This window comes from Silurus aristotelis (genome assembly GCF_946808225.1).
Source record: "Silurus aristotelis genome assembly, chromosome: 18".
NCBI classification, from domain to species: Eukaryota; Metazoa; Chordata; class Actinopteri; order Siluriformes; family Siluridae; genus Silurus; species Silurus aristotelis.
The window spans coordinates 7,685,947-7,709,516 of NC_139591.1; the positions used below are offsets into that span (position 1 = coordinate 7,685,947).

Consider the following 23,570-nt stretch of genomic DNA (forward strand, 5'->3'; position numbering starts at 1 on the left):
TGTGTTTAGTCTGCGCCCACGAGTCTCTCATGTGTACCTGAGAAGTAGTGTGGAGATTGAAACTGATCTGCACCAAGAGCCTTACTGTAGCTGAGAATAGAGGTCAACGATTAATCGCCACCGATAGTCAAATCACTGACGCCAGGCATTCATTGTTTGTTTTTACATGTGAGACCGCACGCTGCACGGAGAGCGCCAATGCACGGAGAGCTTATATTTATTATTTAGAATTTATTAATAAGTAAATTTTTTTCATTCAACACATTTTCATGATTTAGTACAGTTTTTTTTATTTATTATGCTTGTAATAAATTTTAGTACTATTTTACGTGAGGTTTGTTTTTTATCCAGTATCCATTTTAAATCGGTTTATTAATCAGTTATTGGCAAGTACTGCCCAACCTAGCTATCGGTATTGGGAAAATCCACAAGAAGGCTCCATACAATTTGGAAAACTCGTAGCATTCCGTCTGTGGGGTTGATAAGTTCGCACATGTTATGCATTTCTGACTGTTTTCCATGTTTACAACCAATGGCAGGTTGTGTCTATAGAAATCAGTGGTTTCCATTAAATTTTGATTGACACCTACAAAGTCTTTTACACATATATACACACACACACACACACACACACACACACACACACACACATGCACTGTGTGTACCCGAAATAGTCCAACGTTGCAAAGTATTAAAGAAAGGTTAAAGGTGTGTGTATGTGTATGTGTGTGTGTTTTTGTGCTGACGACTTCTCTCTTTCTATACCATGTATAGCTCTCTTATACAGCATGCAGTTTTTTTCCTCTTCTTCTCTGTTCTTGTTGTTTCCCCCTCACACAATCTTTCTCGGCTCTGGTTCTCTGGATGCCTTCGCCGGGGCTGGGGTGCTTGACTCTTCCTTCTGATCTGGTTTTCTGATCTTTCGCCTCTCAGGCAATCACAGCATGCTAGTAGCCTCTTCATTACTACTAAAAGCTGAAATTAAGAGCTTCCATACTAGAAGACATGGCGTTTAATTATAAATTGTAATTTTTTTGCTTATTTTTCTAAAGACCACAGTTTGGTGGTGGGCTCGATCACAAACTCTCTGGTTTTTACTGTTGCCTTTAAAGTTAATTTGATTTCATATCTGATTTCAGTTAATCCAGAGAAACCAGAATCCCGAAAAGGTAAGCGATTGATTTGTTCTGTTGGTCTTTCAATAGAATAGATTTTCTTACATGACGTGTCCTAAAAAAGGCCCTTCTTTAAGTTTCTGTGAATATGCTGAAGCTCAGGGGGATCTGGATGGGGTGTCAAGCATCCCAGCATCAAGACCCATTTTTTGTTCTATACATTTTTTATCCACTCATCCGTTAATTCATTTAAAATGTCATTTGGGCACTTTGATGCAACAGTAAACAGTCATTGACTGCTTTCTCGTGCTGCTGGTCATCTTCACAGATGATGATGACGACAAAGCCAAGGTAATTGTGGGCGTGGTGGTGGCTCTCATCGTGGCAGCCGCACTGGTCGGCATCATCTACTGGCTGTACATGAAGAACAGGTATTTAGTTCATTAGTTATTTTAACAATAGACACTGTCGAAATGAGAAAGAAATGGGAACTGGTGGACACCATGTGCTTTTTGAACATCACATTCCACATTTAGTGCCCATTTCCTGTTATAATAACCTCCATTTTTCTGGGAAGATGTTCCACTAGATTTGGGCATGTGATTGTGGATTTTTGGGCTCTCAGCCATACTGTAAGTGCATTAGTCAGGTACTGGTGTAGAGTGAGGAGGCCCAGGGTGCCATCAGCATTACTATTCATTCCAGAGGTGTTCAGTAGGGTTGAGGTCAGAGCTCTAGATCTTCTACTCCAACCCATTTAAAGCAAATCTTCATAGAGCTGACTTTGTTCATTGGGGCATTGTCATGCTGGACAGGTTTGGGTCTCCTAGTTCAAGTAAAGAGGAAATTCAGTGCTACCACATCCAAATACATTTTACACAATTGTGTGCCTCCAACTTTGTGGTAACAGTTTAACACAGTTTAAGAATATGGCTGGAAAAGTGAGGTGTTCCAATACTTTTTTCCAGCCAGTGTATGTGCACCTGGGTGTCACTGATAGTGTGATTTAGAAATCATTACAGCATACAGGTGTAGAAGAGTGATGCGCTTTTTCTTTCTCTGCTATCGTGCTAAAATAACTCTAGAGCTACTTTTGTCGTCTTCTGTAAGTCTCAGTTAGCAGTGCAAAGGATATTCTGTAGTAAAGAGGTTGGTCCTTCAAACGAATTCGGAAGACTACCAGTTTAGTTCGATGCCTTTTTACACACCAACTTTGAGGCTCTGTTTTAAATTGCGAGTGAAATCATTATACTATGTGAGCTTTTACCTACTTATTATTTTTATTCAAGCGCTGACTCATAGCATTCGGTTTGTCGGTCAGAAAGTGAACAAATCGAGAACAAAACTGATGGGTCCAGTCGCACATACGATGTATGTTTTCACGTTTTTTTTTGTTTTCCATGTCAAGATTCTGTTTCTGATTAAAGTCTTGATTAGTTCCTAGTGTTAGAAAGACACAAACATGGCTTACAGAGGATCTTGATTGATTTTTAGAATGAAGACTGATATGCATGCCATCTAAGAAATAAGGCACACATATTACAGTAGTTTGTACACTCGCCTCATAAGCCTTCTATTAGACCACATGCCTTCTATATAAGCCCTCTATTCTTCTATAAGACCACATGCCTTCTATATAAGCCCTCTATTCTTCTATAAGACCACATGCCTTCTATATAAGCCCTCTATTCTTCTATAAGACCACATGCCTTCTATATATCCCAGATATCTTTCAATGACTGCACACCTTCTATATAAGCCCTCTATAAGCCTGTTATAAGACCACATGCCTTCTATATAAGCCCTCTATCCTTCAATAGGACAATATGAGTACAACACTCAGTCACTCAGGATTGCACAAAAAGAAAGATTTCACAGCAGCTTGATTCCCCATTTTCATGGCTTGTGTAATGACCAGTAAAAAAAAACTAATTTCTGTGTCATTTTTAATTGGAAGACGAATGGAGTTCTCGTTTCTGCCCCCGCCCCCAACCCCCCGAAACCCACAAGTAGCACAGTGCTGAAAAAAAAAATTGTGCATGGGGTACAGTAGATCGGCTTTTTAGCCCATGCAGTCGTTCCATATAGATGAAATTTATCAATCACGCTCCGCTTAATCAAATGCTGCTTATTGCACAGCTCTTACACTATTCTATGACAAGCTCCTTTTAAAAAAAATTTCAAAACACATTGATAAAAATATCAGGAAAAGCACATTAGTCGAATCTTCTCAAGTGATCAGTTTATTACGCATAAGGATCCGTAGTGATTCGTGTACATCAGTGCCAAAAGTAAAATCAGCCAAGCACGTGTTTAACACACACAATGTATTCCTCAGACAAGGCAGCTGGAAGACGAACGAGAAGGAGACGGGCACCTCAGAGGAGAGCAAGAAGCTGGAGGAGAACAATCATAGACAAGAGCCTTAGAGTGACACACAGGATCGGGACACAGAGACGGTAAGCTAAAATAATAAGTCACCGAAATGCTTTTTTTTTGCGGTTCCGCAAATCCAATGAAAATGTAAGGGAAATAATCAAAAGGATTAAAGCACCGCGTGATGATGAAACCCCGACTAGAAGGGAATCATAATATTAGAATAATAATCGAGTAATTCGCTGAGCTTGTAATGACTGCCAGCGTGATGTAGATGTTCAATCATAACTACGAGATTTTTATTATTATTATTATTATTATTATTGAGCATCAGATTTTTTTTCCAAGCAGATGCAGTAAATGTAAATTCTTTCTTTCTTTCTTTCTTTCAAGAGAGGCCTTGTCACACTGAATGTGCTGTACAACACAACAACATATCCATCATCTGATCTGAGACTCCTGATAGGCTGTCAGGCTGCAAACGTGCACATCACAGAATCGCCTGGAATATTTCTAGCCTGCCGCCTAATTCACCCTGACAAACAGTTCCTCCAAGCGAAACCCGAGCACCATGCAAGAGTTAAAAACACCTGTGTTGTTAAAAAGAAAAAAAAAAGAATTAGTCTGCACTGAAAACTGTCTTTTTAGTTCTGTTTTACTTGTTTTTATTTTTTTCGTGTGTGTGTTCTCTGTGAATGCTTTCTATTTTTATTTAATTAAATTTTTTATTCATGCGCATTGCTGGTGTGATGGGTTCAGCGATCCCTCTTTTTCCCCTCCCTCTTTTTAGTAGAAAAAAAAGAATTACTGTACACTTTTCAGGCCTTTGTAAATATGTCACTGGAGAGCACATTCTCTTTGGTCAGTGCTGAGGTTGCTGTATTAATTCAGGTTTAAGTAATGCAGGACTACGGAGAGATGAAGACTTCACTGCTGTTACAGTCTCGTCTTTTTTGATTTCTTGTGCATCCCCCCCCCCCCCCCATCCTTTTTTAGGTTTTCCGCTTACTCGATTCCAGAAGTTGATTTTTTTTGGAATGGTTTAGGACATATTGTGTAATAGGAATGTTAATAGTAGGGGGTTCAATCTTCGGGTTTCAGTTTGCTAAGTATTATTTAAATTTTTTTATTCAAAAAGGGGCGTGTCCTAATTGTCCATTTGTTGGCCTTATAATAAGTTACTGAGAATCCTATAGAAGCATGCTCAGTCTACTAACTAAAAAACACTAAACAGGGTGATTATATGGGATAGATACTAAGTACAACTGTTTTAATGTTACAGTTAATCATGGATCAGTTACAGATACTTGACTTCAGCTCAAGCAGCAAAGTAGCATAAAAAAATCCAGCCAGAAATGACACCATATTCTGCAGCCTTGCACAAAAGCCTTAATGCCTACTTTTATTTGACTATTTATTTTCCAAAAAATAATAATACAAAGAAGAAATTAAGTTTAGTTTCTATATAGAGAAGATTCTTCTTCCTTGATTTCTCTTAGCTTATGTAGGTAGTCTAGAAGGTATAGTGTGCTTTTTCTTTATACACCTCAACACTTGATTACTCTGTACACTGTTTTTATTTTAATTTGGACTATATATTTTTTTTTTTTACCATATTATTAGTCTATAATATCACTGATTTAGAGTCTCACACTGTAGTTTGATAGCTTGTGATAGTCTGAGGCATTATTCCGTTAACTGGTCGAAAGAGGTTGTAAATATATCTTTGTGTCTTAGATCATGTTTGGCTATTTATGTTGTGTAAGAGGTTAGCTGCACTTCTGCCTGGGCATTAGTTAGCTATAAAAAAAAAGAAAAGGTCCCTCCCCACTCATCGATATCCACTTATTTATGTTCAGTTTCCACCACTGCAGGATGGTTATAAGAGATGCATGGAGACAGGTTGAGATTTAGTTTAGTTTTGTCTCTCTGGATACACACATTGGGGGGGGGGAGAAATCTCATGTCATCAGGGCAGCAGTGAAACCAAAGAGGGTAAATGAGAAGAAGGCCATAAAAGTGTTTGTAAATACCAGCTTTTGGTTTTGTACTTTTGTTGAAAATAAAGTGTACATTTTGAAGGTTGTGTATGGGCTTTGGATTCTTTTTTCGATTAACCACTTTCCTTTAATCAAGAACTCCAACACTTTGACGATTAATCCAGAAACTCCGGGTTGAGTTTAATTTCACACAAAGAACAAGAAAATTGCCATCCCAAGTTTGATATCTTTGGTCCTCAGATGTCTGTAAATAAAATGTTGTGGATTAACTGCAGAAGACTGACGAGCTCCCACTATAATCAGCAGATCTACTCAAGTCAAGTCAAGTTTATTTCTATAGCGCTTTTCACAGACATTGTCTCAAAGCAGCTTTACAGAAATCAACAGTCAAGGTGAATGGTGTGCATTTATCCCTGATGAGCAGCCATGGCGACTGTGGCAAGGAAAAACTCCCTTAGATGTTATGAGGAAGAAACCTTGAGAGGAACCAGGCTCAAAAGGGGAACCTTTCCTCATTTGGGTGACATCAAGAGTTTGATCATAAATCTTTTAACAATACAGAACACTGGAGAGTGAGAACTATCATGAGTACTGGAGTGTAAGATTATAAGTAATGTTCTTTATACAGTCTTTATGGTTATAAAACTAGGAGCTACTGAGCCCAACATTTGTGATCATAACAGATCCAGCATCAGCTTCTCCATGCCAGAGCCTTTAAACACTCCAGGAGGTCCAATGTCAAAACTCCACACATGTAGTGGGATCCAATTGCCACTGGTACGTCTCTAGATGGATCAGGATGTTTGCGAGTTCGGCGTCTACTTCTGCAAAGGTCCATAATCTTCATGAGGTGGGACGTGACTGGAGCTGGCCAAACCTCAGGATGGGGAGAGAAAGAGAAGCAGTGGAGAGAAATTAGCGTAGCTGCTGTTCATGATATTAACAGCACAAGTTGATAACTCTGCAGCAACAGACGATGGCAGTGTTTGGTTTGGTAAAACATGTTTAAAACGTTGCTAGATCACTGTGCCTTTCTCATCCACTGAATATCAGACCTTCAGGTTGTTCTGTAGATACAGTCTGGTTCATAAGTATTTCTACAGTGACACTGTTTGTACACCAAACACATTGGATTGGGAATGAAACAATCGAGATGTGACTAGTGGCAGACTTTTGTCTTTAATTTAAGGGCGTTAAAAAAAATGCTGCATTAAGCATTTAGGAATTACAGCCAGTTCATCGAGTCCCTCTTTTCACAGGCATCAAAATAATTGTATAAATGAACAATTTAATCCGATCAAGCACGACATTATAACATCATAACCGGTGCGTTAACAACACTGATTATCTCTTTATCATGGCACCTGTTAATGGGTGGGATTTATTAGGCAGCAAGTGAACATTTTGTTCTCAAAGTCGATGCGTTAGAAGCAAGAAAAATGGGCAAGCATAAGGATTCGAGTTTGACCAGGGGCAAATTGTGATGTCTAGACGACTGGGTCAGAGCATCTCCAAAACTGCAGTTCTTGTGGGATGTTCCAGGTCTGCAGTGGTCAGTATCCAGGAAAAGTGATCCAAGGAAGGAATAGTGGTGAACCACTACACAAAGTGGTCCAAGGAAGGAATAGTGGTACACCACTACACAATAGTGGTGAAGCACTTTTGTACGTCGCTCTGGATAAGGGCGTCTGCTAAATGCCGCTAATGTAATGTAAATGTAAATGAACCGGCGACAGGGTCATGGATGGGCCAAGGCTCATTGAGCGAAGCCTGGCCCCTGTGGTCCGATCCAACAGACGAGCTCCTGTAGCTGAAATTGCTGAAGTCTAAAGAATGCTGTTATTGCTGGAAGGGTCAGGACTGTTTTGGCAGCAAAAGGGAAACCGACACAACATTAGGCAGGTGGTTATAATGTTATGCCTGATCTGTGTATAGGTTGTGTTTAAAACTTGTAGGTTAAATTCCCTCACTTGCCATTCCTTTGCCAGGTTTTTACTGCAGCCACCTTTAATGGGAATTAGCAGTGTGCTCACTTGGGTTGAGGATGCTATGGGTTTCCTTAAGAAGCTCTTGGGTTGCTTCAGTGTATGCTTGGAGGCATTGCTTATTTGTATTGTGAAGCAAAGGAAGTCTTAACTTCCTTAAAAATTGGCCTTTGGTGTTGCCAGTGCACTCCCTATTTTTTTCCTCTTAAACAATTCCCTAATATTTAATTTGGCCACTTGTAAATCTTCAGCTATTTTCCAGTAGGTTTGTCTTATTTTATCAGGCTAATGGTGGCCTCCTTTACTTGTGTCAACACATCGTTGGAATGCAGAGTGAGAATTCCTATGAATATCTACCAGATGCTAATTAAACACCTACAAGATCAGGGGTTGATTCTATCTTTAATCTGTCATAAAATGATGGAGACATTATGGCCACACCTGGCAATTAAACTGGCTGTCAATCAAGTGGCCGATTACTTCCGAGCCAAATATTTGTAAAACTTTGAATTATGTCTAAACGTCTTCACTTCGATCATATCTCGATTGCTGCATTTTAAAGCTATTTTATTTGTGTACGCAGGCAAAATGATGAAAACCGAGTTGGCGACTAAACACATGGGTTTGTAAGTGCATGTCATAGCTAAACAGACTCAAGTTGTGAAAGATATGAATAGATAATATGTTAGTCTCTGTTATTGCTCACGTTTAAAAAACAGAGCCTTAAATCCAGCTAGTGATAAAATGTGCTAATGATAAAGACTTCACAGACAAAAGTTTGTGGACACCAGATCCTTAAGTACTTTGAACATCCTACTCCACATCAAGTCCACGTTTGCTTTTATAAATCCACACTAGTGACGATTTTCACTAGATTTTAGAGTGTGCTGTCGATCTCCCAGCATCTTCCACTCTGTCCCATGTAAACCATACCTTCATGGAGCTGCCTTTGTGCACAGGAACATTGTCATTCTGCAACAAGTTTTGCTTTGCTAGTTCAAGTGAGTGGAAAATCCGATGCTCCCACCTACAATGGCTTTCAATACAATTGAGTGACTTTGGGGAACAAGCACACATGGCTGGAAACGTCAGGTGTCCCAATACTTTTGCTTATACAGTGTACAGTGGGTACCGAAAGTATTCAGACCCCCTTAAATTTTTCACTCTTTGTTATATTGCAGCCATTTGCTAAAATCATTTAAGTTCATTCTTCTTCCTCATGAATGTACACACAGCTCCCCATACTGACAGAAAAACACAGAATTGTTGACATTGTTGCAGATTTATTAAAAAAGAAAAACTGAAATATCACATGGTCCTAAGTATTCAGACCCTTTGCTGTGACACTCATATATTTAACTCAGGTGCTTTCCATTTCTTCTGATCATCCTTGAGATGGTTCTACACCTTCATTTGAGTCCAGCTGTGTTTGATTATACTGATTGGACTTGATTAGGAAAGCCACACACCTGTCTATATAAGACCTTCCAGATCACAATGCATGTCAGAGCAAATGAGAATCATGAGGTCAAAGGAACTGCCTGAAGAGCTCAGAGACAGAATTGTGGCAAGGCACAGATCTGGCCAAGGTTACAAAAAGATTTCTGCTGCACTTAAGGTTCCTAAGAGCACAGTGGCCTCCATAATCCTCAAATGGAAGACGTTTGGGACGACCAGAACCCTTCCTAGAGCTGGCCGTCCGGCCAAACTGAGCTATCGGGGGAGAAGAGCCTTGGTGAGAGAGGTAAAGAAGAACCCAAAGATCACTGTGGCTGAGGTCCAGAGATTCAGTCAGGAGATGGGAGAAAGTTGTAGAAAGTCAACCATCACTGCAGCCCTCCACCAGTCGGGGCTTAATGGCAGAGTGGCCCGACGAAAGCCTCTCCTCAGTGTAAGACACATGAAAGCCCGCATGGAGTTTGCTAAAAAACACCTGAAGGACTCCAAGATGGTGAGAAATAAGATTCTCTGGTCTGATGAGACCAAAATAGAACTTTTTGGCCTTAATTCTAAGCAGTATGTGTGGAGAAAACCAGGCACTGCTAATCACCTGTCCAATACAGTCCCAACAGTGAAGCATGGTGGTGGCAGCATCATGCTGTGGGGGTGTTTTTCAGCTGCAGGGACAGGACGACTGGTTGCAATCGAGGGTAAGATGAATGCGGCCAAGTACAGGGATATCCTGGACAAAAACCTTCTCCAGAGTGCTTTGGACCTCAGACTGGGCCGAAGGTTTACCTTCCAACAAGACAATGACCCTAAGCACACAGCTAAAATAACGAAGGAGTGGCTTCACAACAACTCCGTGACTGTTTTTGAATGGCCCAGCCAGAGCCCTGACTTAAACCCAATTGAGCATCTCTGGAGAGAACTAAAAATGGCTGTCCACCAACGTTTACCATCCAACATGACAGAACTGGAGAGGACCTGCAAGGAGGAATGGCAGAGGATCCCCAAATCCAGGTGTGAAAGACTTGTTGCATCTTACCCAAAAAGACTCCTGGCTGTATTAGATTAAAAGGGGGCTTCTACTAAATACTGAGCAAAGGGTCTAAATACTTAGGACCATGTGATATTTCAGTTTTTCTTTTTTAATAAATCTGCAACAATGTCAACAATCCTGTGTTTTTTTATTGTCAGTATGGGGTGCTATGTGTACATTCATGAGGAAGAAGAATGAACCTAAATGATTTTAGCAAATGGCTGCAATATAACAAAGAGTGAAAAATTTAAGGCGGTCTGAATACTTTCCGTACCCACTGTATATGTGATTCTGTAAACATGTGTTCTTGCTAAAATGGGGGTTTCACAGCAAGCCGTCACATAAATATAGATAAATGAATGAATTTTAAATGTAATGACTGCATTACTGGTCCATTTAACCTATTTTGGGGGGTAAAATTGCTTGTTAAATAAAGAGTTTGATGTCCCTGTCTGAAGAATTTAAGTTTGGTTATCAAGGTCTGCTTTGTTGCAATGACTGGAACATATCAGTCTCATTAGTCTAGAAGCTGTTGTGATATATGAGGAAAATAAGAGGGAGTGAAGGTTGGTTGATGTGGAGATGGTGAAGCAGGAAGCGGATTAGTAAAAAGAAAGTGAGAGCAGCGATTAATAGAATGAAGAGTGGAAAGTCGGTTGGACCGGTGGACATACCGGTAGAAGCATAGAGATGTTTAGGAGAGATGGCAGTGGAGTTTTCAACAAGATTGTTTAATTTGATTTTGGAAGGTGAGAAGATGCCCGAGGAATGGAGAAGGAGTGTGCTGGTACCGATCTTTAAGAATAAAGATGTGCAGACCTGCAGTAACTACAAGGGGAAAAAAGTTGATCAGTCACACCAAGTTATTAGAAAAAGTAGTGGAAGCCAGGATAAGAGAAAAAATGACCATTTGTGAGCAACAGTATGCTTAGGAAAAGCACCTCAGATGCATTGTTTGCTTTGAGAATGTTGATGGAGAAGAATAGAGAAGGTCAGAAGGAGTTGCATTGAGTGTTTGTGGATTTAGAGAAAGCGTACGACAGGATGTTGAGAGAGGAGTTGTGGTATTGTATGAGGAAGTCAAGTGTGTCAGAAGTATGTGAGTGGTGCAGGACATGAATGAGGACAGTGTAACAGCAGTAAATTGTGCAGTAGGAACGGCAAACTGCATCAAGGATCAGCTCTGAGACCTTTCCTGTTTGCAGTGGTGATGGACAGGTTGACGGACAAGGTCAGACAAGAGTCTTCATGGACTATAATGTTTGCAGATTATATTATTTGTGGTGAGAGTAGGGAGCAGGTTGAGAAGAGCCTGGAGAGGTGGAGGTATGTGCTGGAGAGAAGGGGAATGAAAGTCTGTAGGATTAAGTCAGAGTACATGTGTGTGAATGAAATGGAGGGCAGTGGAGTGGTGTGGTTGCAGGGAGAAGAGGTGGAGAAGGTGGTGGAGTTTAGGTACCTGGGGTCAACATTGCAAAGTAATGGAGATTGTGTTAGAGGAGTGAAGAAAAAAGTGTAGGCAGGGTGAAGTGGGTGGAGAAGAGTGGCAGGAGTGATTTGTGATAGAAGAGTGTCTGCAAGAGTGAAAGGGAAAGTTTATTAGTCTGTGATGAGACCTGCGATGTTGTATGGTTTAGAGACAGTGGCATTGAGTAAAAGACAGGAGGTGGAGCTGGAGGTAGTAGAGCTGAAGATGTTGAGGTTGTCGTTGGGAGTGACGAGGATGGACAGGATTAGAAACGAGTTTATTAGAAAGACACCACATGTAGGACGTTTTGGAGAGAAGGTGAGGGAGGAGCGATTGAGATGGTTTGGACATGTGCAGATGAGGGACATGGGGTACATCAGTAGGAAAATGCTGAGGATTAAGCCACCAGGAAGGAGGAGGTTTATGGATGTGCTAAAGGAAGACATGCAGGTAGTTGGTTTATAAGAGGCAGATGTAGAGGAGAGGTATGGAGACGAATGATCCACTGTGGCGACCCCTAATGGTGGAAGCTAAAATAATAATAATAATAATAAGTCGTCTAGAAGTTGTTGCTTGGAAATATTCTACAGCTAAATAATCCAATACTATAAAAAAAAAATAAATTATAAAACCATTTATTGTCTTAATCAAAATCTGACCAGTTCCCAGATTTGTTCTTTCAACTCTGTATGAGATCACTACACACCAACACCACACTTTAATGTTAATACTGGCTTTTATAAAACATTTTCACAAGAACAGATCGCAAGTTAACATCATTACTCAACAATGAAAATAATCTCAGGAATTTTTTGTTTAACAAAGTATAAATAAATTGCACGCATTACTTGATCCACAAAGGATTATTCACAGAGGGAAAAATCATTAAAAAAGCCATCATTTAAAAAAAATAAAATAAAAAAAGAAATAAAAAAAAGAAGAAAAAAAAAAAGAAACTGTCCCACCCTCTGCAATCCTATCAAAGGCCACTTTGTTTGCGTGGGTTGGAAAGAGGGGGTGTGCTTTGTCTGAGCAGAGCTAAAGTGGGGAGGAAGAGAGACCAGTGCAAAAACAAATCCAATTGAAAAAGTGTATGAAGCAAATCTGATCTGATGAGTGACCAAATAAAATTCACTTCTCTAATTTGGTTAAACATCAATCGATAGTTTGAATCGTTAGATGGAGTGTTGCGTCAGTTCCTCCAACTCGGACTTCTACAAGCTTTCCAAGAATACAACACACTTCCCTTTTTTTTTTCTTCTTTTTTTTTAACTGATAAACATCAGGATGTTTCCAAATGTCTGGAAAGTTAAAACCAGAGGAAATGGGTTCTTCTCAGGGCCAGACGACGAGAGCCGATGGCTGCAACCTGATAGCCTTTACAATCCAAATGTTCAACCATGAAGGAAATGCTGCTTTAATGATAATCTTTATTTTTAAAGAAAAAGAGCAGCTGATAGGTGATCAGTCGTAGTTATGACCTCGGGGCTGTACACACAGGATGCATGGCTATGAGACTGCAATCATTTATTCAAATGTGTTTCCTCTGGAAATGAAGCTCAACCGAAAAATACATTCAGAGGCCTTTCATTTGGCAGCTAAAGAGAAAATCTTTTGTTAAAAAGTGGCACATTAAAGCAGAACAAAACGCATGCGCCGATGTGCAGTATGTTACAATGAAATTCAAGCCTTGCTAAAGAATGGATGCAATCGCACTCAGTATGGTACTTCAATAACTAGGACACCTTTAAGGCATAACCATGCTGTAGTTTAGGAAATGTAGCGGTGCATGGGTGTGGCAACATGGGTGTGCCAATCCTTTCCAAATGGGTTCAATTTTAGCAGCTTATTGTTGCTACTGTTAGAGGAAAGCAGATTTATGGCATGGTTTTAAGCTCAATCCTGCAACGTTGACCTGTAAAAAATCCTTATATGTTTGAGAGAGAAAACCTCATGTCATAGCAGTTGCTAATGGTTAAAAAGAACTATCCTAAAGAGGAGGAAGGCTTGGAGGCATGGTATGCTGAGTCTTTTAAAAAACAAATGATGATAAACCAGCTTGAGTTCAGTTAATAGTAAATAATAATAAAATTAAAATAAAACCAATAAAAAAAAAAATCTCTCTCTCTCTTTCATGTATATATACACACACATACACACATGTGGTTGTGGTGAATCAGCTTTAATCCATTGTAATCATCTCAACCTCCAACACCCCCCCCCCCCTCTCTCTCTCTCTCGCAATAAAATTGACTTAATTAAGTTGTAAAATGGGAGAAAATGATTCACTGTAAAAAGATGCACTCTACTGTTCTTAGTGGTAGAGTTTGTATTTCTCACAGTTCTTCACTCAGAGGGAGGAAGCAGTCGCAAAAACAAAGCACACACCCTATGGGGTGCAATTTGAGATTCAACTGATCACCATAAAAACAAAAACTTTTATACAGGACCGTAAAACTACAAAAGGGATGTAATGTGTGTGTGTGTGTTAGACTAAGGCTTGCAGCAGCAATAGCACAGCTGGCAGGAGAGGCAACAGCAGCCTGCAACAAACTGGCAACATCAACAGTCAAGACAGAGTTCAATTTAATATCAATATGAATTCAGTCAATTCCAGTCCTACTTGGAGCGAAACAGAGTGGCACTGAGCAGAGAGCAGCGGCGACAGCGGCAGCGGCAGCAGCAGCAGCGTTAAGCCACCACGCGGCACAGCACTGTAAACACAAGGCTTTTTCACAGGTTCCACGTTTTGAATCCTTTACTTTCCTCCCCGAGCCCGGCTGGGCATCACGCCCATGTCTCTCTCTCACACACTCTCCAAAGTCCCAGTCTCTGCTGGATGCCTGTAATCAGAGCCAGGTCAGTAGGGAAGTCACACTGCATGCTGCCCGTCTGGCACCCACGCTGAGTCAGACAGAGGAGAGGGGGCATTTGCCTACAGGTTCAGTCTTGGCGCCACCAGGGCAAACTCGCGTAAAATGTTGCGTGCTACGTCCACTTTATTCTGAGCGATCATCAGCGCCCTCTTGACATCGTCAAATGAGTAGCCCTCACCCATCAGCTTGGCGATTTTGGCATCCACGCTCTCATGCGAGTACTCTGGTGGTCTCCGATGCAGGATCTCTGGAGGGGTCTTGCGAGGAAAGGGCTTAGGCGGTCTCGCGGGTGCTTGCAGACAATCTCCGGCCACTTGTGGACAGAAATGAAGCAGTGTTCCATTAAACAGGTCATAAAGAATTGATGAGACCGTGCAGCTCAGACTCGTCCTAAATTAGAGACACACTAAGAGCAATGCAGAGTCATGGTGAATAATTCAGTGAGACTGCACTTATCTCTCACTAATGAGCTGAACAAACATCCTTACACAATATCATACAAACATTACAGGACCCCTGACAGCACTTCATTGGGACTATGTACATCATACACACTATATGGACAAATGTTTGTAGACACCAGATTATAGGATCCATATGTGCTTTTTGAACATCCCACTCCACATTTACGAGGGGTGATGAGACACACCGCCACCAGAAACACTCCCGTGCCCGTCTTTTCCTCAGACCTACCTGCAGCAGTAGTCTTAACACAAATTTGCGCTGTTGCTTTATTAAGAGCAACACTTTGCATAAAAATAGCGCTCGTAAGAGAAAATGGCAACAAACAAGACTGAGGGCTAACGTGCGCATGTCACAAAAATCATTCTGATTGAAAGCGCGGGCACATGTAAACATCATATCGGATTAGATAACGTCTCATGTAAACAGCCCAAAGAATCTTTAAATCGGAATGACAAAAAAGTGCAGTATACTGCACTATACTACTACACTAAAAATCCCTATAGCAGACCACTCAAGATCTTCCACTTTATTGAGCTGGCTTTGAGCACAGGTGCATTGTCATGCTGGAACAGGTTTGGGTCTCCTAATTCAAGTAAAGAAAACATTTAAAAGTGTCCCAATACTTTTGTCCATATAGTGCATGTTCTGAAGTGTTGTTAAACAGACCTGTCTATTCTAAAGATGTTTCAGCAATAAAGATTTTCTGAAACATCACCTATGAATGGGAGATATTAGTGGAGACCTTAAGTAGTCAGAGTGTAAAAACAACATACAAATATTTAATGTGAAATCATGTCAATGACTTATTGTCATACTTGTTGCCGGAGGGAGCTGATCGTACTCTAGCGAGTTTCGGACTGCACTTTCCCCGGTCTGTCTTCGAACAGGTGGTAGAGGAGCTGAACTGTTCAGAACATCCAGGAAAGTATCTAAATATAAACACACACAAAATAAATCATATTTAGAGCACGGTCATTAAATAACCACCACTACAGTACAATTAAAATCGATGTACTATTGTAAAGATCTTGTTCTTGAAAGTCATTGTATGGCGATACACAGCAAGAACTGTCCCAAATGGACGCAAAAGGAACTTGGGATTTTAGTTCAAATACACAAATTTGTTGTAACCAGCTTATAAGGCAAAAAAAGGACAGATAAACAGCTCTCTTACAAAAGGTTTAGGAAACTCTATTAATGACTCAAAAGCCAATTTGTAATAATTAAAAAAATAAAAAATAAACAAAGGGTAACAAGTGCAATGAGGGTTGTACTGTCTGTTTATTCATATTCAACAGCAGCTGAATCTGTAACTGTAGGTTTTCTTATGTTTTTACAGTATACAGAAATCTGCACTCATGACACTCTCCATTTCTATATTTCTATTCTATAAGGGTATTTTCAGGGGTTTCACAATATTAAATGCATGTGTTGTTTGTTATTAAATATTTAAAAAAAAAGGTGAGAATTTGCTGTGGAATGAGGTGAATAAAACACTTTAGGTGTTATAGGAAAATGATAAACTTCCAGCATAGTTGAATTGTTTCCCCATATCATCAGCCCATTCGTGTTTTATTCCCTACATAAAAACTGCTGCATGCCGTTCAGACCTGATCAAGTTATACTATTAAACTTTAAAGATTTGTGCAGACTGTGAAATAGAACGGTGCCAATTCTGTGTTTGTGTCTGGTTTTCAACACTATGAGCAACAGTGAGCTACAAAATAAGTCATTGGCTCTGTCCCCAATATCCTACTGGTGTCGAATTTCAAACGGGAAGCAATAACGGTACTAACCAATAGAATACAGAACAGGACAGAATACTATTTTGTTGCAATACGTTGAAGTATATTATGCAGAGAAGTTACCTGAGCTAAGAAGGAAGTGTCCAGATGCTGGCCGAGCAGCTCTTTGGCAGGATGGAGATGAGGAGGAGGAGGAGGAGGACGATGCGTCTGGGAAGCTGTGTCTAACAGGGGGTGGAGGTGGAGGCTGTGATGGGGGTGCTGTGTTAAACGGATCTTCTGCTGGCAAGGCTGAGACAAGACAAGTACGTGAGAAAAAACATTAAGTTGATCGCCTGCACGTCTGCAATTCCACCACTAGATGGCAATATTACAGCTCAACTAACATTATTTGAACTAACATACAACTGGCAAAAAATTTGAAATTACAGCTGAGGTCACGTTAGAATTGATTACATTTATTCAATTCTAAACCCAGTCAAATATTCTGTCAGAAATCTCATCTAACTATCATCTAATAATAAAGGCACCAGACACTGCCTCACATTTGACATCATTGATTTGTGAATTCCTACTGATATCCTACTACTCAAACAATCTCTATTAAAAATGAACAGTAATGTTAACCTTATCAGCATATAGACCAGCTGAGAATCGAACCGTCTTTCGAAAAAATGCTAATAAACCACAATAAAAGCAGCCTATTAGCCGGCATTCCTGTAAGAGGTGCAACATCATTGGTTACCTTGTGGTGGCAAAAGGATGTCGTAGTCTGCTGGAGTCCGGTTGTTGTGGAGGGGACAGTGTGAAGCAGGAAGCCCACCTGAAACTGAAACGCCCGAGTCAAACCCACCTACAAGAAATAAGAGTTAGATTCGGCTATTGCTTCATAAGATAGACACATCGACCGCCATTTATAACACACACCCAACACCTGCTTTTTTAGCCTTGCACACAGTAAAATGCAACACACACACACACACACACACACGATGGACTAACTAAAGATAGGCTCACTAAATTCTAGCAGAAATACAGCTAGTGTTTACCATGCTCTGGAGCTTTCAGCTTCTTCCTTTCTGAGCTCAGATCAGACGAGTTTTCTGAAAGCCTGCAGAAAAAAAAAAAAAAAAGAAAAAAAAAAAAAAAAAAAAAAAAACACAGGCCATGTTTGTTTATACATTTTGATTTAAATCACATTTTACCATTAAATTTACATTAGATCTGATTTTTTGGAGCCGAAAGGTTAAAATCTAAATGTTCAAAATGGCATTTGTAATAATATGTCTCTTTAAATCTAAGACAAAGTTTAATACCCTCACAATATCTCTCACTCATTATTCATTTATACTCATTCACACAGTCTTTTTTTTTTTCATCTCCATACAGTATGCAAATCTTCATACAAGCAGAACAATCATTACTTCCAACTACAACTATAAAGAAGATGCTTCGACTATTTATTAAATGAATAGTAAAGGAACTAACAGATGCTGCATTTCAGTTTCTTACCTTGTGCAATATGTATTCAGTCCAACTTGTTTTTTATTAATTAATATTTTAATTTAAGATAATAAATGAGCTCATTTCTTTCGCTCTAATAATAGTTAATTGTACACTAAACAAATGCCCAAACCACTTAGTTTTTTTGTCGAAACCACAGGCGCACACATACGCGTGTGCACATACACGTTTGCTGATCTGAAACTGCTGGTTATAGAGGATGTGGTGCAGGTAACCAGGAGTCAGTCGGTAGAACTAGTCAGATGATTTAAAAATGTTCAAGCAACAAACAAAAAAAAACGCTAGCGCTAGATCTCAGAAGGATAACTCTTTACCCCACTTTGCCTTATTCTTTTTTAAACCCAAACATCTCTCATTTGATTAACAATAGCAGGGAGCATGTTTAGTAAAAACGTAGCTTGGTGTGTTGTAGTTTAAAGCAGTAATGAGATGTGTATTGTGATTTGCCTCGATGGGCATTAAACGAGAAAATAAACATCAAAAGTGTAACATATGTTTGAAAATTCTAATTTTGTTATTTGATTATGCTTATACTTAAGTAGCTTATCCAAGTAGCATGCTTTAGTTGTATTTTCATAAAGCTGAGCGAGCTAGTGAACACAGCAGGAGGATGAGATCCCCATTGTGTGTCAGTAGCAAGTTGCGAGTTAATTACCGGCCATATTGTACTGCGAGTTGTAGGCACCAACTGCTGTGTGCATTGTGCTTTGCTTTAAATCTGAGAAGAATGTTGCTGTTTTAGTGTGTGGGAGGAAGTGCGTGCTCCTGTGTGTGTGTGTGTGTGTGTGTGTGTGTATGTGTGCGTGCGTGTACCTGGTAGGGATGCGAACCGAGATGCACACAGGAGGCTGTGTGATGCACACTGGGTGAGAAGAGGGGATCTGATACTCGTCCTCGGGCCTGTCTGTTATCGACCTTTCCAAGCACATGCTGCTGAATGGGTTCGAAAACCTGCCGTGCGCGTGCACCCAAAAAAAAAAAAAAAAAAACATTTCCTTTTTCTGCCAGGGTTTTCCAGAATACATCAGACAAAGATAAAGCAATTGCTGAAAATTAACCAGTGAACATATGTTACAGCCTTTTGTAGTGAGGACACACAGTAAGTAAAAATGTTTGATGATCTTACAAAGCAATCCAACAAAACGGTTCATACATCAGAAGGAACATCATTGTGGCTCCATCACCAAAGACCAATCAGACGGTGATTAATGGTTCATGAGAAAACGATGAGACTCAAGTAAAAGACACGAACGTCCATCTTCAGTCTGTATCAGAACAAAGTGGGAAGAACTCTGCATATCTTAATGTGCTACAAGACTAAATCTTTCTAGTAATTAAAACCTGCATGCAGTTTGGAAAACAATCTGACAACTATAATACATCACCATCGCATGATACACAGAAAATATGGTAGAAACGGCAGAAAAAGGGAACGTGATGATAAATCAGTGTCTGTGGCTGTTCGAACCTAATCATTCACCAGCAACAAAAAGGTCTGAGCAATGCATTAATCAGAAGACACTCAATCACCCCTGGTGTTTCAACCTCTCTCTCCCTCTCTCCCTCTCTCCCTCTCCCTCTCTCCCTCTCTCCCTCACACACACACACACACACACACACACACACACACACACACACACACACACACACACACACACACACACACACACACACACACACACACACACACACACACACACACACCTTTTACAGCACATTGGCTGGAGCTTCCCTACTACATGAAAGAATAACATTAAACCTAGGCCTTGGAGCCTAGGTTCATTTAACGAGCTGAGATAATAATAAAAAAAAAACAGGCAGATATGCACAATAGGGACATGGAAACGTAGGTCAACAATCAGATAAGAGGGCTCTTGCAGTTTCCTGGTTGAATCGCGCACACATGCACACGCACTGCTTTAACATCCATGACCACTAGAGGGCAAATGAGACATTAGGTTAATAAGAGACTGTTGCACACCAGCTGTGAATCAGAACAGAGTGGGCATGGTTCATTTCTCAGCAACACTAAGGCGTTTATAGAATTATATTTTTCACCTCTTCAGCATCATTGAGCCAGAGCACTGTTAAAACAGTGACTGTGTGTGTGTGTGTGTGTGTGTGTGTGTGTGTGTGTGTGTGTGTTTTTCCCTAAGGTGGAAAATTACATCAACACACTTGAGTATGTGAGCTGTTCATTACAAAGAATCTACTATGCCCTAAGCCAGCAGATCAGTGTGCACAGCTGTTCTTTAGCCTCTAGCTACTGAACAAAGCACACACAGGCAAACACACACACACACAGGCAAACACACACACACACACACACACACACACCAGCCTCACAGGATTCAGAAACTCAGGGCCATCCCGTACTCTAGTCACAATTACACACAAATCCGAGCAGAACTCTAAACATTCAACACATACAGCTCTGTCAAACACGCACGCACACACACGCGCGCACACACGCACGCACACCTGCAAGCACTAAATGCCACTGCCATTTTAACAATACAGGAAGCTGAAGTGACCACACTTATGACTAAATCTATACACTGAAAGACCTTTCTAAGCCTTCTGTACTCAACTGTGTGTGCCCAAGTGTGTGTACAATGAACACAAACAACAGAGTCTGTTGTTTTGGCAAAACTGCAGCCGTGTCCAAACAATGGCACGACTGGCACTAACAGACACCCAGACCCCCAGACCCGACGCGCTCGCACATTACGGCTAAACGTGCCGGCATACATTGATGCATACACTACAATGACAAAAATTTGTGGACAACTGAGCAGATACCCATGTGCTTTTTGAACATCTAATTGCACATTTAGTTCCAATTTGATGTTATAAGAACCCTTCACTCTTTTGGAAAGATGCACTAGATTTGAACAGGTGCCTAAAGCACTATAGCAGGCCTCTCCAGATCTGCCACTCCAACACGTGTAAACTATATGTTCATAGAGCTGGCTTTGTGTTCAGAAAGGAAGAAAAACACAATGTGATGCACACATGAGACTATAATAAAAAAGGGACAATACAGTGCAAATTAATTAAAGAGCCCTGAACTGTGAGTGTAGGAAAACATCTGTTTGGTGTATGTTAGTAGTTAAGGTCGATCAGTTCTTCGGTTTTGCTGGAACTATCGGCTATATGCAAAAATCCATACCGATGGTTTTTCCCCAGTAGTTCTTTGTGGAAGCAGCTGAAAAGGCAAATCACTAACACCACGTGTTTACACAGCAGACTGCTTATTTTTTTTTATTATTTATCATTTTGTATTAATCAATTATCTAATCATATGTATTAATGAATGTATTCATATTTATTTCATTTAGCACATTTCCATGATTTACTACTGTTATTTTTTTTGTAATAAAGTTTAGTTCTATTCTACATGGATTATTGTGTTTGCTTTTTTTTTTTAAAACAGTATCCATTTTTTATACATTTTTAATCGGTATATCGTTTCAACCTAGCTGCTATCAGTATCGGTTAAATCCACTATTAGTCAACCTCTAGTTAAGAGAGACACTAACAGGTTTTTAAAAGAACTTTCCAAATGATTAGCAAAGCTGGGTGAAAAATTCATCAAGCAATATTTTATCTAATTTAACTCAATCATATCATATATAACTATATGTATTGTAACAGTGCTTGCAAGGCTGTGTAGTTATGATGGTGGGTGTGTGTTGGGGCTTTCTGCCCCCCTCATTTTTTACATATCTGAAACTAAATTGATTTTTCTCTCTGAGAATCAGTGCAGAATTAGGCTGCACAGCCAGTCTTTAAAAAAGTCAGTGCAAGTGAGTGTGTGTGTGTGTGTTTGATACTCACCTCTGGTTGTTGATGCTGGTGAGGGAGGGTGGAGGAGGGGAATGGCGTTGAGGGGGAACATCATACCTCTCAGAGGTGAGCAGACCGTTAGTGAGCTGCAAAGAGGCCAAAGTCAACACCCACACAAAACACCCACATACACCCTGCTGTGAGAAAGCTGCAGTGGCACAGCACCTCCTACAGGCTAGAGTGAGTGAGTGTAAGTGAGAGAGAGAGAGAGAGAGAGAGAAGCGAGCATTGCTCTACTTCATATAGCCTACATTTCTGTAGCTCAGTCCCACAGGAGAAAAATAATCATCTAATTCTGGTTTAAACTAAAATTAACATTTCGTTTAAATACGTATTACAGTTTTTTGCAGGCATTATTTTTCGTGTCACCTCGCTGCAGGCAGGCTCTAGTTCTTCTTCTCTCTGACACACGCACACACTTCCGCAATGCTGAAATCAACATGATTGTGGTCCTGTGGTGATATTTAATGAGTCCCCCAATAAAGCTCTGCCTTCAAATGTCACCCTGGCAGGAAGTAGGCACCACTCAAGAGATCACACATGGCCATCTCTGCCTTTTCCTTTCATCTCTTCTGCTGCCCCCCACACACACACTTCCCTCTCTCAGGATAATGGGTACTATTTAATACATAATCCCCAAATCAAAATGTGTTCTGTTTCTGTGCGTCTGTTTCAGTCTAGTTAACTCAAGGACTCACCAACAGCAGGCGCTGGTACACTAAAGCTAAATCTGCCATCAGACAACTGCACCCTGATGGTTTTCGATAGTTCTGCGAAAGAAACCGACATCTCCTGCTCCAGTGCCATGCTCTGCTCTTCTACACACCACACATGGCCCAAATAGCCTGCAGGAGTGAATATTTCGCCTGTTGCTTAGTAACAGATTTAGGCAACCCTGACCATTGTCTGCCCAAAATAGAAGTGCAAGAGAACTATCAACCGAAAGGTACAACATGGTCCTGACCTTTTACGTGCTGAATCACTGCAGGTGAAGATCTAAAAAAAGGGGGGGGGGGGGGGGTGTTTGGGTGTTTGGGTCAAATTTCTGCACACTTCACACAGTGGGTGGACAGACCCTACTATCTAAGTGCTAACAATAAAATTTCAGTTCACAATAGTAAACTAAATATTTCCCAGGTTTAGAATTTGTGCATAAAAAACATCACACAAAATTTTGGCAAACAGCAACAATATATAAATCTGCATCAGACTTTCTGTCGACAACAGGAATTAACTGAGTAATAATGAACTATATACACTGACCAGGCATAACATTATGACATTATAACATTAAGAACAGTGAGTGAATAACATTATCTCTTTATCATGGCACCTGTTAGTGGGTGGGATAAATTAGGCAGCAATTGGACATTTTCTCCTGAAAGTTGTTGAAATCAGGAAAAATGGGCAAGCGTAAGAATTTGAGCGAGTTTGACAAGCGCCAAATTGTGATTGCTAGATGACTGGTTAAGAACATCTCCAAAACTGCAGCTCTTGTGGGGCTCATCATGGGCAGCCGGCCCATCCAACAGACAAACAACTGCAGCACAATTTGATACGTTAATCCTGTTAATGCTCGACGGGTCGGGGGTAATTTGGCGGCAAAAGGGGAACCAACACAACGTTATGCCTGATCGGTGTATAACTATGAACTACTAAGTGATGCATAATTGAAATAAAACCTG

General features: G+C 40.4%; 2 protein-coding genes across 5 annotated transcripts in view; one reads left to right on the forward strand and one right to left on the reverse strand.

Moving 5' to 3' along the window:
- The window catches only part of alcama (activated leukocyte cell adhesion molecule a), a 106,063-nt gene that overhangs the window by 65,163 nt on the left and 17,330 nt on the right, over positions 1 to 23,570 (forward strand). The window contains exons 13-15 of one of the 3 annotated variants that reach the window (XM_083567630.1): positions 1,444 to 1,546; positions 3,454 to 3,574; positions 3,882 to 5,440. In XM_083567630.1, coding sequence (XP_083423756.1) covers positions 1,444 to 1,546; positions 3,454 to 3,544 — 194 coding nt within the window. In that variant the 3' untranslated portion in view covers positions 3,545 to 3,574; positions 3,882 to 5,440. Of the gene's footprint in view, positions 1 to 1,443; positions 1,547 to 3,453; positions 3,575 to 3,881; positions 5,441 to 23,570 lie in introns of those variants that run through there. The other 2 variants (XM_083567629.1, XM_083567631.1) reach the window with 2 other exon arrangements.
- The window catches only part of cblb (Cbl proto-oncogene B, E3 ubiquitin protein ligase), an 85,516-nt gene continuing 73,986 nt past the window's right edge, over positions 12,041 to 23,570 (reverse strand). For both annotated transcript variants that reach the window (XM_083567569.1, XM_083567570.1), the window contains exons 13-19: positions 21,877 to 21,971; positions 18,850 to 18,987; positions 17,562 to 17,623; positions 17,258 to 17,365; positions 16,636 to 16,803; positions 15,583 to 15,696; positions 12,041 to 14,615 (exon numbers count right to left, since the gene is read on the reverse strand). In XM_083567569.1, the coding sequence (XP_083423695.1) occupies positions 14,362 to 14,615; positions 15,583 to 15,696; positions 16,636 to 16,803; positions 17,258 to 17,365; positions 17,562 to 17,623; positions 18,850 to 18,987; positions 21,877 to 21,971 (939 nt within the window). In that variant the 3' untranslated portion in view covers positions 12,041 to 14,361. The remainder of the gene's footprint in view (positions 14,616 to 15,582; positions 15,697 to 16,635; positions 16,804 to 17,257; positions 17,366 to 17,561; positions 17,624 to 18,849; positions 18,988 to 21,876; positions 21,972 to 23,570) is intronic.